General features: G+C 35.2%; 2 protein-coding genes across 2 annotated transcripts; one reads left to right on the top strand and one right to left on the bottom strand.

Annotated features, from left to right (window-relative positions):
• Positions 1–2,261: 2,261 nt before the first annotated feature.
• Positions 2,262–3,194, top strand: LOC141509273 (olfactory receptor 14A16-like). The gene has a single exon (XM_074218685.1). The coding sequence runs from the start codon at positions 2,262–2,264 to the stop codon at positions 3,192–3,194; it is 933 nt and encodes a 310-aa protein (XP_074074786.1).
• Positions 3,195–14,643: 11,449 nt separating this feature from the next.
• On the bottom strand, positions 14,644–15,446 carry LOC141492562 (olfactory receptor 14C36-like). Its single transcript, XM_074192958.1, is given in 2 exon segments — positions 14,644–14,675; positions 14,678–15,446. Coding segments are annotated over 2 exon segments (801 nt in total).
• Positions 15,447–15,672: the final 226 nt, after the last annotated feature.

Raw genomic sequence — 15,672 nt, forward strand, 5'->3', positions numbered from 1 at the left:
ACTATGCTTTGGGTAATACCCATTAGGAAGGATATCTATAAATTGGAGAATATCTAAATCAAAGTGACAAGCAGGGGGAGTTATCCTGAATCTGTTACGTATTGGGAAATATTAGAAGGAATTGGGCATATTGAGAGTCAGGGAGAGAAACCTGAAAGAAGGAGAAGGAAAAGTGGCATTCATATATTTAAAGGACTGTTTATGGAAAGTAGATTCAAAGAGATCCTTCTTGGCTCCAGAAGGTAATACCAAGGGAAATGGGGAAAAGTGACAAAGTGGTGTATATTTAACTTGAACTTTTGGAAAAACAAAATCATGAACTTATATATAATTATGCCAAAATAACTTGGGGAACCTTGACAGTCTAGGGAAGTTTCTACTCTTTGAGTGCCTTCAAATGCTAGATGGCAGTTTGTTGGCTGAAATGATTTGAACATGCTCTCTCTGGAATTGCTTAGACTAGATAGCCATTGAGGTCCCTTTCACTCTGAATTCTGTGGTTCTTTCAGGTCTGGTCCTGGACTCAGAAAATCCTGAACTCACATCCCATCTCTGTCACTTACTAGCTGTACAACCATGGGTGAGTCACAAAACTGCTCTGAGCCTGCTTCCCCTCATCTAGAAAATTGACTGAGAGAAGATTTAAGCATGATTCTAAGAATCACCTGGGAAGACTAAACATTGTTAAACCTCTTGAAACTGGGAAAGCTAAAATTACAGGAACCTTAAAAATACAGAGATAAAAGAACATAACAGAAAATTATAGTTTAGACATGAAGTTTTATTCTCTGGGATTTACCAAGCAATACGTATAGATAAGGGAGATCATCCCATGATGGTCACAAAGAAACTATGAAAGTGAATTCTTATATCATTAAGGAAATGGGGAAAAAAGTCATTAACTTTCTCAAGTGACCTGTTTATAGGAATTTGTACAATATCTCTAACTGAAACAGAGCTAAAGAAATTATCATCTCCGTATCTCTTTCTGAATTCTTCTCTTGTCTCTTCCTGGGAGGATGACCCCCTCTACATACAGAATTTTGTTCTCCTCAATTTGTAATAAACACAGAGAGCTTAATTTCTAATTAGTAGGGCAGGTGATCTGATACAAGCATAATATTCTCTAAAGGTAATTAATCCTCTATCACAATATAGTTATCAGAAATTATTATTATTGCTTTCACAATATAAATTAATTAAGATTACATGACATGATTTTGAGTTCCCCTCATGGTGGCTTTGCTCAAGGCAAATACAAATTTTAACTGCTCTTCCTATATTGTATTGCTTTTGAACTGTACAAAAAAACTCCAGATGAATTCTTATAATTGAGAACCTTCTTTGCTCTATTATTTTACTATTAATGTGTCCTAATAGCAGATAAATCAATGTTATATACCAATTAAAAAATCACACACATGTCTGCTATTTTAGCCTTCCTTTTTCTTTAAGGATCTGAAATAAAAGAGTAGCTGAAATAATAGTGGTTAAATAAGCCAGATTTCTCTATTTTGTTGTTTTCATGGGCTAAGTTCATTTTCTTTGACTACTGAGATGGGGAGAGTGGAGCACAGCTTCCAAACGCTGTTGCCTAGAGGACATTCTAAATCTGTAGCATGGTTAATTGCCCCTATTAGTCAGTTCAATAAATGACTATTTAGTAAGCTTACTATGTGCTAAATGCTGGGGAAAATATAAATAAAAATAAAGTGATTGCCCTCAAGAAATTTATAATCTAAAGAGAAAGAAAACAGAAAAATGGAGGCAAGTAATTGGGGTAGAATAGGACAAGAGAGACTAGTCAGTAGCAACAGGTAAAAAACATTTTCCCTACATATTTGAAACCAATTTGAATAGTAGATGCAAGAGAGAGTGGGTTGAGAGTTCAGTTCCTTTCCTATTTAAAGGAAACCAGTGGAAATGATATCATACTAAGCCCTCCAAGCCTCCATTCAGTCAGACAGAAAGTAATGACAATTAGGAACTAGCAGAGTGGTGGTGAGGTTAGAAGTGATGAATTGATCCATTAAGGGGCATCTTGTTAATGTTGAGTTGAATCCAATCAGAGTAGCAGATTCAAAGAAGGGTTGATGACAGATAATCATAGAGAAAAGGTTTGTAGAGGTGATTGAAAGCATTATCCCCCCTTCCAGAGTTTGGGGTTTAAGAGTAAAACCCGTTATTCCCATAGCCAACAGAGTTATTCTTTAATGTTTTCCTGATCCCTTATCATTTTTCCTTGTGTCCCCAGGAAGGCAATGGCCAATCACACAATCATCACCAGCTTCCTCCTAATGAGCTTCTCTGATGTCTGGGAGTTGCAGATCTTACATGCTGTACTTTTCTCCCTGATTTATCTGGTAGCTCTGATGGGAAACTTGCTCATTATCCTTGTCACTACCATCAACCAGCGCCTTCACACTCCCATGTACTTCTTTCTGAAGCATTTGTCCTTCCTAGACCTCTGCTACATTTCCGTCACGGTGCCCAAGTCCATCATTATCTCCCTGACCCACAGCAATTCTATCTCTATCCTTGAATGTGCTATCCAGGTATGCTTTGTGCTTTTTTTTGTCTGTGCTGAATTGGCTCTGTTGACAGTGATGTCCTATGACCGATATGCAGCCATTTGTCACCCACTGCACTATGAGACCCTCATGAGCAGAGGAGCCTGTGTGCAGATGGCAGCAGCTTCTTGGATCAGTGGGAGTCTCTCAGGCATCATGCACACGGTCAGCACTTTCTCTGTACCATTCTGTAAAGCCAATGAGCTTGGCCAGTTCTTCTGTGAGATCCCTCATCTGCTCAAACTCTCCTGTTCAGAGTCCAATTTTGCTGAAATTGGAACCACAGTGACAACTACAGTTTTGGGTCTTGGGTGTTTTTTCTATATTGTTATTTCTTATGTCTACATCTTTTCCACTGTTCTAAGGATGCCATCCACAGAAGGCAGGTCCAAAGCATTCTTCACATGCCTGCCCCACGTCATTGTGACCACTGTATTTTTTACAACTGCTTTTGTTGCTCATATAAAACCAACCTCTGACACCCCTTCTTTGATTGACCTGTTGGTTTCTGTGTTTTATGTAGTGGTGCCCCCCACACTGAATCCTGCCATCTATAGTTTGAGGAACAAGGACATGAAAGCAGCCCTGATAAAGTTGATGAAAGAAGTGTTTCCCTATCTATGATGTATAAATTTGTTGCAATAATTTCCTTCTTGTGCATTCCATTCTTTTTTTTTCCTTTTGTTAAAATTTGATGATGCAGTAGAAATTTTCTTAGGTTAGACATCTGAACTCTTGGCTCAGTTCTGACAGTATCTATAATGGAATCTTGAATATCACCTTTCTTTACTAGGTTTAAGACTTCTATAGATAATGAAGGAACTGGCACAATGTTGTTTATAGTTATAAATTGTTTTATGAAAAAATTTGTCTCTCTTATTCTTTGTCTGATTATTTCCTTTCCTTTTCCCTTTGTTGAGTTATAATATATATATATATATAATTATATATACATATATATTTCTAAGAATGATCATAGGACATAATCAAGGGCTATGTGCAGACATGCATGTTAACATATAGGTTATAATGAATTAATCGATATGATGCCATTACTGTTTATTAAGACTTAAACAGTAGAGGCAATGAAAATATATAACTCCACTAACTTGGATTTTCAGTCCTTTTTTTTCCTTTTCTGATAGGAGTAACTGGGTCTGATGAGGAAGCTTCACTGACTAATTCCAATGGGCATCTATTGTGTAACTTGCATAATAGACTGGGAACATTATTTTTTCAATCATCTCTCTGTTCAATCCAGTCAACTACCATATTTTCCTCATTTTTAAAACTAATGTTAATAATTGAGGAGACCATTTGATAAAATTGAATTTATGCACAAAATCAGCATCATGGTTATATTTACCTAAGTGTAGATGGTCTAGTACTGAAGTACTGGCGAAATTGAAACAGAATTGATTTTTATTACATATCCAGGTTCAATTGTTCATTCTTTCCACATTTAGAGTGGTAGAGCAATCTTTGCAGAGATGATTAAAAACATTATTATCCATTTCAAGGCTTTGAATGATTACTAATTGTGTCACCTGCATCATATGACCAGAGGAATTACATTACCATTCAGTCACGGAACTAATTTTCCCAGATTTTTTAAAAATTTTGTCAGGTTAGAGGTAAGGAATGAAAATAGAGGAATTTGTGGATCAACCAACTGAATTATATGACATTTTGTAGGTCCAAGTGTCATCTAAGGAATTTCATCTTTTCTTGAGGGCATGTAAACCACCACAGCACCACCACTCTTATGACATACAACAGCAACATTGACATCATCACTAGCATTACCTCCACTGCCATTTAAAGGTATTACAGGTAGAAATGATTGAATGATTGATATTTGTCTTTTATTCTCAAAGACCACCATGGAATCAGGGAGGTGATAGCCTAAAATGAAAATGAATTGAATTTAAGTGAGACTCTACTTGCCAAAGTCACTTTTTCCTCCAGAACCATCTGGGTCTAGGGGTCATATATAGATTGGGATGACTGGAGATGTCCCTGGATTCATTAGTAGTATGTACCTACTCACACATACAGATACATATATTTTCTAACCTATATATCTTCCTATTTATAAATATGTACTTATTTTTAAATATTTTTATTTTTACTTTTTACAAGGCAATGGAGTTAAGTGGCTTGTGCAAGGCTGCACAGCTAGGTAATTATTAAGTGTTTGAGGCCGGATTTGAACTCAGGTACTCCTAACTCCAGGACTGGTACCACTGCACCACCTAGCTGCTCCTTATTTTTAAATATAAGTAATTTTGAGCCAAAAGAGGAAAATATTTTGAGTTGTGCTAAAAAGAAAACCGGTCATTTCCACAGTAAAAGGAAATATAAGGAGCATTCCAGCCTTGGAGATCAATTTTTGCAAAGGCATGCAAGTGAAGGAGGGAATGGCATTTATGGGGCAGAGCAAATTGGCCAGTTGGACTCAATGTACTTTATGGGAAGGAGTGTAACTTGAGATCAGTTGAGTTGAATGCCAGTAAATGTCAGACAGAGGAGTGTTATTTTCTTCTTGAGGCAATGGGCAACAATTACCATTATACTGGTCCACTATCATTGCCAATATTATACCAAAATCAGCATCATCATCATCCTCCTACTATTTCTACTCTCAACATTACCATCATCATCACTATCAAATGTATCTTCCCTCACCTGACCCATTTCCATCATTTATACAAAGAGCAGTATTATGATTAGCAGAAGCAATAGGATACATATTTACATTCAAAGTCTTACAGATATGTAATTCTAAAAATCATAGTATAACTGTAATGAATAACAATCCATCCATATTCTTTCTTATATTAATTTAATATATTTTTCTTTTTGTGTATGTTTTGCAGGGCAGTAGGATTAGTTGACTTGTCCAAAGTTACACAGCTAGATAATTATTGCATCTGAGGCAGGATTTGAACTCAGGCCCTTCTGACACCAAGGTCGTGCTCTTTCGACTGCATCACCTAGCTTCCTATTTTCATTATGTTTTTTAAAAAATTCATTGAATTACTATGTACTTTGATTGAGTAGAAGATAAATGAATGCATCAAAATGTATATACCTAAGCATGTACCATGTGTCAGATATAATAGTAAGCACTGAGGATGCCAAAAGGAGTGAGGATAGTTAGGTTGATAGTTAGGAGGTGGAGAACTCAATCTGAACTCAAAATGGATCCTCTTCCTTAGTTCAAATCTGACACTTACTGTTGTGTTAATTCTAGGCAAGTCATTTAACCTTGTCTGCCTCCGTTTCTCATTTGTAATGTGAGCTGCAGAAGGAAATGCCAAAGGACTCCAATATCTTTGCAAAGAAAAGCCTAAATATTGTCATAAAGAGATGAACTAAAATGGTTAAACAACAAAAATGCAAAAACAGAAAAGGCAAGGCAATCCTTACCTCAAAAAGTTTACCAACTGATAAGTGATAATATCATTTATAGTGGATTGGTAGCCAGAGATGGAGCTTAGAGTTTGTGTAATCACAAGGATGGTGAATTCATCCATAGAGCAATTAATTGCTGGGCCTTTCCCAAAAGCAATATTGATATAGAGTTTTTGTTGATGTCAGGACAGAAGGAGAGGAGAGGAATAAGGGAGGGAAATAATCACCCAGTATCAAGGGAGTATGGTAAATACAGCCAGAATGGATGGCTTTAAAGTATAATCTATCTTAGAGCAGTCTAGATGAAGTTGAATAGTAAATTTTCACATGGTTACCAACAAGGATGACTCTGTAGAAGATCAAAAGTCTCTTACCTAAATGAGTTTATTTCCCCAGATCCTGGAGGGATAGCTTCTGGACCTTCCATCATGCATATCTTGGAGCAGTTGGGGAACAATGAAACATCTCTAATAAACCTTTGACAATGTTGAGTGACTGGGCAGCCAGATAGGTCTCATGTGGAATAATCTAGATAGAATTGGATTGCTATGAACTCAATCAATCAATCAAAACAACTTGGGCCCTAGATGGGGACTCCACAGCTAAATGCATATATCTACCCTTTAAGGTTTTCAACAAATTTCAATGTGACTTTTATTAGACATCTCTTGTATGTTGAATATTGTGAGTGCCCAAAAGGAATGGCAAAAATAAATTAGAAATGGTTCTTGTCCTCATGGCAGCTCAGTGACACCATAGAGTACTGGTCCTGGAGTCAGGAAGACTGATTTTCATGAGTTCAAGTCATACCTCCATTACTTATTATCTAAATGACTCTGAGTAAGACAATAAACACTTTTTTCCTTAGTTTATGGGCAGAGGTAATGATTTCTGCACTTCATTCCTAGTCTATGTTCTTTAATACTTCACACAAGTGAAAGCCACAGTATAGATTTCATGGAGAAGTGAGCAATTCATTTTGATTAAAATGGATGACAGAGCAAGAGAGGTAAACAAGGTTAGAACAGGTGGTCAGGAACCAGATTATAAAGGGGATTAGAAGCCAATTTGAGAGGGTTGTGATTCATTCCACGGAATTCACAAAAGTTGTGTAACTAGAAGGGATTTTGTGGTTTTTGCTGTTCAGTTGTCGTATCCAACACTTTGAAACCCCAAGATGAATTTTTCTTGGCAAAAGTACTGGGGTGAGGGGCAGCTAGGTGGCACAGTGGATAGAGCACTGGTCCTGGAGTCAGGAGTACCTGGGTTCAAATCCAGTCTCAGACACTTAATAATTACCTAGCTGTGTGGCCTTGGGCAAGCCACTTAACCCCATTTGCCTTGCAAAAAAAAATTTAAAAAAAATACTGGGGTGGTTTGCCATTTTCTTCTCTACTTCTTTTAATGGATGAGGAAACTGAGGTAGACAGGGTAAGTTACATGCTCAGGGGTCACACAGGTATTAAGTATCTGTGGCCATATTTGAATTTAGGAAGAGAAATATTTCTGACTCAGGCCCAGGACACTACAACATCACCTAGACACCCCTGGAAGAAACAGTAGGAAACATTATGTCTAACCTGTAGTTGAAAAAGAATGTCTACCCTAGCATGCTTGTGAGATTTCATCCCATTTCTTGCTCCATAAGAAAGGTAAAATTAGACCATTATTTAGACTTGAAATCAAAAAAGACCTAGGTTTGAATCCTGCTTCAGCTGATGACTAACTCAGGGACCCTGAGCAAATCATTAATCTCTGTGGCAAGAGATCCTCAATGGTAAACCAAAGGAGTTGAACTTGTCAGTCACTAATGTCCTTGACCTCTCTAAATCTATAACCCTTTGATCTAAAATGAAGGGAATTTCATCACCTTTTAAAGAAATTCCCCTTTGAGAAAGCTCACTTTCCTTTCCTAACTCATTTTACAGATAAGGAAAGTGAGTTAGACAGGGTTATGGGATTTTCCCATGATCACATAACTAGTAGATAACTAAGGTTAGATTTGAACTCAGGTTCCTGACTCCAGATCTGGGGCTCTATCAGCTGTACCCTGAAATTACACTATCTATTTATTACACCTGAAAATTAGACATGAATAGCACCTGTTCCTTAAACTTTGTCAATGAGTTATTAAAAAGAAAAATGTAAATAACACGGGGCCACACAAAGACCTCTGGTGCAATCCTCTTTGGATCTCCTTCCTAGATTATATTGGACCATTTAGGATTATTTTTTAACTCTGATTGATTCATCAGTTTAAAGTTGGACTCATTGTATTATTACGTCATCCATATCACATTTTTTTATTAAAGATAGCATGTGCATCTTAATGAAATGTTGTGCTAAAACTTGGCAAATTATAACTAAAGTCTTCCCCTGCTCTACCATTTAAGACAATAACATGCTAAGGATTCATAATTTCATCATTCCTAATAATGTAGCTCCCTTCACCTTTGCAGACTGCAACCTTTCTATATTTTTATCATAGAAGACCTCAGTCTAAATAGATTAAGAGTTGTTTGAGTTACATAGAAATTTTGTAAATTTCCTAGGGATATAATCACTGTCAGAGATGGCAGAACTTAATTCTCTAAGCCACTAGTTGATAACTAGTACCCCTTTTAGTAAAATAAAGGAAATAGAATTATTCTATAATCCAATATTCTTAATTATAAAATGAATGGTATTATTGATTTTTGTTTTTCTAAAACCCATTCTCTATTGAATATATCTCGCTCCCATTGACCTCTCCTTTATTATAAACACAAAGCAAATCAAACTGATTGACTATCAGACTAACTGAATCTGAAAGTGTATATATACATTCTACTCCTGTGATCTTTCACATTTCCACAATTTTCAATTCCATTTTCCAAAAAAACATTATAGGTCATGTTCTTCATTAGGCCAACCTACCTCTTTATGATGGCTGCTTAATTATTACATAATCACTGAACAGCACAAATCTTACTTACCAGGTTAAAGATACATACAGTCTACAGTCTTCCCCCCACTGCCCACCCCATACATGTAGTATTGTTAAATGAATTCAATATCTGGCCACACTCATTTAATGGTCACTAAATCTCAAATGACCCTTCGACAATCTCTATTTTGTCTTTGTTCTTTTTTGTTTGTCTCCTTGAGGTCTAAAGGGATTATGAATGCTCTTATGAATTATGAATCCTTTGCATGGCTTTCTGATTTAGGAGCAAGGGTGATTAATTTATTTAAAATAAAAAAATTGCCAAATATTTTTCATTTACTGATAACTTTGAACTCTGACTCCACATCATTAAAAATCATTTATTCCAATGGTATAATTTCATTTCTTTACAGTAAATATTGTCATTTATCTCTAAGTTACTGAATATACAAAATTTTTCAGTAAATGGAAACAATAATTAGTCTAGACATGTCATTTTTGCAATTCTTTTGCAATGAATCACTTCAAACCCTTATTAAAACAGTTGCTGACCCACACTTTTCTATAAATTGTCATGACTTATTTGGATTAGGTTTTTAAACAGTGTTCTTACTATTTCTAGTTAAAATTGCTCTTTTCATCCCCTTTGTCTTCTCTTTAGAAGTCCCAGGAAATGCTTTCAATTCTCATAGGCTTTTCATAGAATTCTTTTTATCTATATTTTTCAACATTGTTTGAGACATTGTCATGACTTATTTTTTTCATAAACTAATTGCTGTCACAAGGAAGAAATCTATTCAATCTTTCTCTTTTACAAAGATTTTTTTTTGCAGATCCTTAAGGACTGCACATAAAATGCTCACCTCCTACACTCCATAGGGAGAAATACTTTCACATCAATTTCCTCAACATTTTTTCAAATAATTTTTTAAGCTGTCAACACACATTACTAGCTGTTAATAGAAAATTCTTTTTTTATCAGCTTCTCATTTGCTTAATCTCAGAACTAATGTAATTTTTAAAGAAGGAAAATTGGTTTCCACTCTCTGATGCTTAATACAGATACTGCATTTTCCCCCATAGTCAAAATCATTTAGTCCTTTGGAAATTATATAGTACTTTTGTTATTCAGGCATCTCAGAGATATCCAGCTCTTTTGTGACCCCATTTCAGGTTTTCTCAGTAAAGATACTAGAGTGATACATTTCCTTCTCCCTACCATTTTTCAGATGAGGAAACTAAACAAGGTTAAATGACTTTTCCAGGGTCTTTCAGCCAATACGTCGGAAGTTAGATTTGAACTCAGGTCTTGCTGATTCCAGGTGCTCTATCCACTCCCTCATCTAGCTAACTCTCATTTAGGGTACATTCAGGGATGTGTTCGAACCAGATAATTTACCCACAAGAGTTGAATGCTAAATTTTCATTAAAAACATTTAAATGTCAAAAAATACCAACTAGTTCCTTCTAGGGTTTGATTTCTTGTTTTGGTGAAGGCTTAGATTTTTTTTATTTCTCCTTCATGTTTAAAAGGACCAAAATGACACCATGAGGCAGAAATGAACGTATGGTGTGTCCAGTCATGCTTGATCATGCCAATACAAACTTGAAAGCCTCTACCATAGGGTGGGTTCAGAAAATTCTTATGACTATTTAGAAGAGAGATATTACTAAATTTGTAACCTAACATTATTTAAACAAGAAAATATTGATAATGCAGATTATAATTAATAGTGCAAATGCATCCATTATTGTGTTTTTCCTGGAGAGCAGTTAACAAATTGTCAGAAAAGTGCTGTATTGTTCAATAAACATTGAGCTCAAGGGCAGTGCGGTAGGAGATTCAAGGGATGGAATTATAGGCAGATCAGAGACCTGATGACTATAGGTTAATAATATTAATGATTGGCATTTATAGATTGTGTTAAGATTTGCAAAGTTATCTACATGCATTATTTCATTTGAATGTTGCAACTCCTCTGACTACAAAAATGCAACCTTAATATTAAAATATAATGGAATTATACATTAACAATGATAACAGCAAGAATTATAATAATTGACAAAATTCTAATAGTGCAAAACTAATAACAGTAGCATTTGATAGTAAAATAGCATGATGTAACATGACCTAAGCTGAGGAATTGGTCATTAGTAATGAATAATGAATTATATGCAATAGAAAGAATAACCTTTTATACAGAATCACATTACAAGGCAATATATTTATAGGTGGGATAACTGCATTTCTGCTTTGACCTGCTGGTGTTTCTATTTCTTGATCTATAGGGATTGATGCTATACATTCATTATCAGCCTTTTAATTTCTATTATTTTGTTTCTTTATCATAAGTGACGCTATAGTTGAGGTTTTAAGAAGGGTGTTGTGTCTTGTGCCAGGTTTCTCTGAGTCTTGTCTCATCTATGGTATTCTTTAATCTTGAGCAAGATTATTAGGTTTCTATAAAGCTCCAAGGAATCTTTTCCTTAGAATTTTTCTTTACTCTTTTGAAAGCAAACATGCCTTCAATAGTTTTGAGATTTTGAATTAATGTCAAGATTTTTAAATGCTCTCTTTTACAAAAGCTAGATTGCTTGTTCTGTTTTTAAAATTTACTTTGAAATTTTATTTATTATAGTTATTTCTTTTATTATATTACTTTTCTTGTTTGTCAGCTTCTCCAACAGATATTTTTGCCTATAAGACCGTAATGGTTACTCTATTAGTTCAAACTGACTGGAAAGTGCACTGATGGGCAGTTCACAAATAATTCTACTAGAAACTTCAGCTCCACAGGATGATCTCTTGGAGACTGAGGGAAAAAAGTAGTCCCCTCCCTCTCTGGGAAGCCAGGTTGTCAATGAAATAGCAAGGTGAGGAAACCGTCCCATAAGGGACACTGTAGTCTAAGTTTTCAAAGCCACCTTGTTTTCCCTTGTATGTATCCTATTGGATCCAAATATTTTATTTACAAAAGTAGGAAGCTGGATGGGGTAAAGAAGAGAGGAACGGACCTGGAATCAGGAATATATGAATTCAAATTTAGCCTCAGAACTTTACCAGGTGTTTGACTCTGTGCAAGTCATTTAACCTCTTTTTACTTCAGTTTCTTCAAATATAAAATGTGAATAATAATAACATTTACCTCACAGGGCGATTGGGAGGATCAGACGTGATAATATTTGTAAAGCATTTAGTATACACTTAATTAACTTTGGATTCTGGCAACTGTAATAACAACGGAAGTCACATTTCATATTTCTGATTCCTTTTTTTGGGATTCTGTTTCTCATAAACTGTTTATTTTTCCTAGATCAAATATATATACATATATATATATATATTTGTTATATATATATGCAGTTTTAAATCATCCCTTTTCATTTTAAGTCCTTTTAATGATACTTGTTAGACTTTAGGGAGACAATTTCTTAGAAACCAGTTATTTCAATATTTTAATGCTTTTTCTGTTTCTTTTTTTTTGGTCAGAAACAGAAATGGACATGGAGTTGTTTGAAAAGAGGTGATTATTTTTAGATGATATAAAATGTCCAAATTAGAGAAGCTTATTTTGATGGAGTTCAAGGCTGAATGTAGGAGAAAAAAAAGTAAAAAAGTAACCAACTCATCAATCAGTAATATATATATATATATATATATATATATTTATACATGCGTGTGTGTATGATATTACCTCATATTGCATCACATCATATCACAAAATATCATGTCATCCCATGTCTTGTTATATTTTATTATTGTATATATCATATAGGTCCCATCAATCATATCATATCATAATATAATTTGAGCTTTAGCCTGTCATAAATTCAAAAATGCGATGGATTTTTTATTTCTTTAGAGACAAATTTGGTACAATGTGCAGTTCTTTTGTTGTAATTTCCATTTACTCTATTCCAGGTGGTAAGTGCATTATTTTCCAAGTTTTGTTTAGACACTTACCAACACTGTGATCCTAGACAAGTCACTTAACCTTTGTCTACCTGTGAAATAAGGCTAGCCCCTTCACAAATTTTTGAGGTGACTTGGTGGATTGATGGATAGAGTAGCTGGCTTGAAGTCAGGATAACCTATCTCAGAAGCTTATTAACTGTGTGACCCTGGGTAAATCATTTCACCCTGTTTGTCTCCATTTCTTCATCTACAGCTAGAGAAGGATATGGCAAATCACTCCAGTGTCTTAGCCAAGAAAACTCCAACTACTGTCATGAAGAGTCAGACATGCAACAACAAATTCTTTTGATATAAAAGGAAAATATTTAAAGAGTTATTTACAACTCATAAAGGGCTATGTGAATTTTAAAATAATATTATTAACAATAATATCATAGGTATGCTTGAAAATTTAAAAGATAAGTTACAGGGAATAGAAGTCCTAATTCAAGGAGGCACATTTTATCTCTTGAATGTCACTAAGAATGCACTAAACAAATCCTAGCAATGAAAAATTGCTAAAATGCTATGAAATGATTTCTATGACTAGAAATATGAATGTATATAGCTTATTTAAAAGAAATGAGATGCATAAAATTAGGGATAAGAGGATTATATAGTATATTAAGATGTTATATAAGTCAAAAGAAAATTCTGGTGAAGATCAATATAAGGGGGAAATGAGTAGCTTTTTCCTTGTATCAAAATAAATTATATATTAACTGAAAATTATGAAGAGTCAGGAAATCAAATAATTAAATGGTAATCATGACAAAGAGTCATGATTTATTAGTTAAAGAAAGGACTTCATTTACCCAGACCCCTGATGAAGAGTTTTCTCTTCCCTTTTTGACAAAAATTGAAAGTAATTCATCCATGTTATTATTTATCCTTCATTCTCGAAGAAGCATCTCTTTAGTGATGCCATGGTAGGAACGTGAATAGCATTTGAATGGGCTGGTGGGGGAGCTGTGCTAACTCACCAGCCTCACTCTCTCCTCCAGAGTCATCTGGGTGCAGTTGTCAGATATGAATGAGGAGGACTGATCTAAAATTAAAGGAGTTGACAGTAGAAATACTGATCTTCAAATCTTCTTAACTTGGAAATTTGTTTGGGAGAGAGAAAAGTATATAGGATGGCATGTTTGAGGACTGAAGCAACCACTACTTCTAAGGGTTTCTGAGAAAAGAATGTTGGGGTCTATCTATACCATAATGTTAGGGACAATAAATTTCAAAGGTTTCATTAGGAAAATAAGCAAAATCATTGTCCTACCTTCACATTCTAATGAGTTATATCCTGATAAGGAAGACAAAATGCAAATGACTTTTTAAAAACAAGATAGAGACAGGTTAATGGAGTATGATCAAAAGGTTAGTAGTGAGAGGGCTAAAGAAGAAAGTTCTCCTGTAGAAAATGAAATATGTACTTCTTCTTGGAAGGAGCCAGACAGGAGGCAGAATGAAGGAGAGGAGAAACTACAGGTACAAAGGACAGTCAGTGAAAATTTCTATAATTAAATAATAGGTTGTTGTGTGGGAGAAATAGGTAATATCATAGAATAGAGAGAGAGTGGAAAGTATAAAAACTATAAGTGTATGCTTAAGGTATAAAAACACTGGAATGGTTTGATAATGTTTCTTATATTCTACTGAAAATATTTCTTTTAATCACTGTTTTCACAGCCTCCTTGATATGTTTGTTCCTTAGACTATATATGATGGGGTTCAAGAAGGGTGGTACTACAGAGTAGACCACAGAAAAAATCATGTCTTCAATGGATGCAGAAACTGAAGATGGTCGAAAATACACAAACAAGCTTGAAATCAGAAACACCAGTAAAATGATGATGTGGGGGATGCAGGTAGAAAAGGCTTTTCTTTGGTCTTCTTTCACTGGAAACTTCAACACAGTGGAAAATATGCGAATATAGGAAGCAATGATGAAGGTGAAGCAACTACCCCCAACTCCCACACCAGAAGCAAATATAAGTATTTCATTACTGAAAGTCTCGGTGCAAGAGAGTTTAAGTAAAGAAGGCATATCACAAAAGAAGTGTTGGATCACATTGGATTGGCAGAAAGACAATCGAAATGTGTATCCAGTATGGAAACCGGCATATAGGAGGCCAGTGAGCAGGCATGTCAAGGTCATCTGCATGCAGACTCGGGGACTCATGATCACTGTGTAGTGAAGTGGGTGGCAGATGGCAACATAGCGATCACGGGCCATGATGGTGAGGCAGGTCAGTTCCTCATAGATAAAGAAAACCACAAGAAAGATCTGGGCCACACACTCACCCTTTGAGATAGCCATGCTGTTCAATAGGGAGTTGGTGGATGCTTTAGGGAGAGTAACTGCTATATAGCAGGCATCTACAAGGGACAGATTTCTAATAAAAAAGTACATGGGGGTGTGAAGACGCCTGTCAAGAGTGGTAACAATGACAATAAGCAGATTTCCCAGCATGGTAGCCAAGAAAATCAACAAGAAAAGCAAAGAATATATGATCTGCAGTTCTCGGCTGTCAGAAAATCCCATAAAGAGGAATTCGCTCACAATGGTAAAGTTAGACATTCCCTGTAACTTTTATCCTATGACCTATGGAGCAAAGGAGAAACATTTAAAAAAAAAAGACATTATACTTTTTTTTGGCACATAAGACTTTTTTTTTGGTTTGTATAAGATATTGGGATTAAGTGACTTGTCCAAGGTCACACAGTTAGATAATTATTAACTAACTGAGGTGGGATTTGAACTCAGATCTAGGATCAGTGTTGCTCCCACATAAAACTTTTGAATT

Source organism: Macrotis lagotis, chromosome 1 (genome assembly GCF_037893015.1).
Source record: "Macrotis lagotis isolate mMagLag1 chromosome 1, bilby.v1.9.chrom.fasta, whole genome shotgun sequence".
Classification (NCBI taxonomy): Eukaryota; Metazoa; Chordata; class Mammalia; order Peramelemorphia; family Peramelidae; genus Macrotis; species Macrotis lagotis.

What these genes read in the sequence shown, in the direction of transcription:
- LOC141509273 (XM_074218685.1), top strand. Translation starts at nt 2,262, where the DNA reads ATGGCCAATCACACAATCATCACCAGCTTCCTCCTAATGAGCTTCTCT.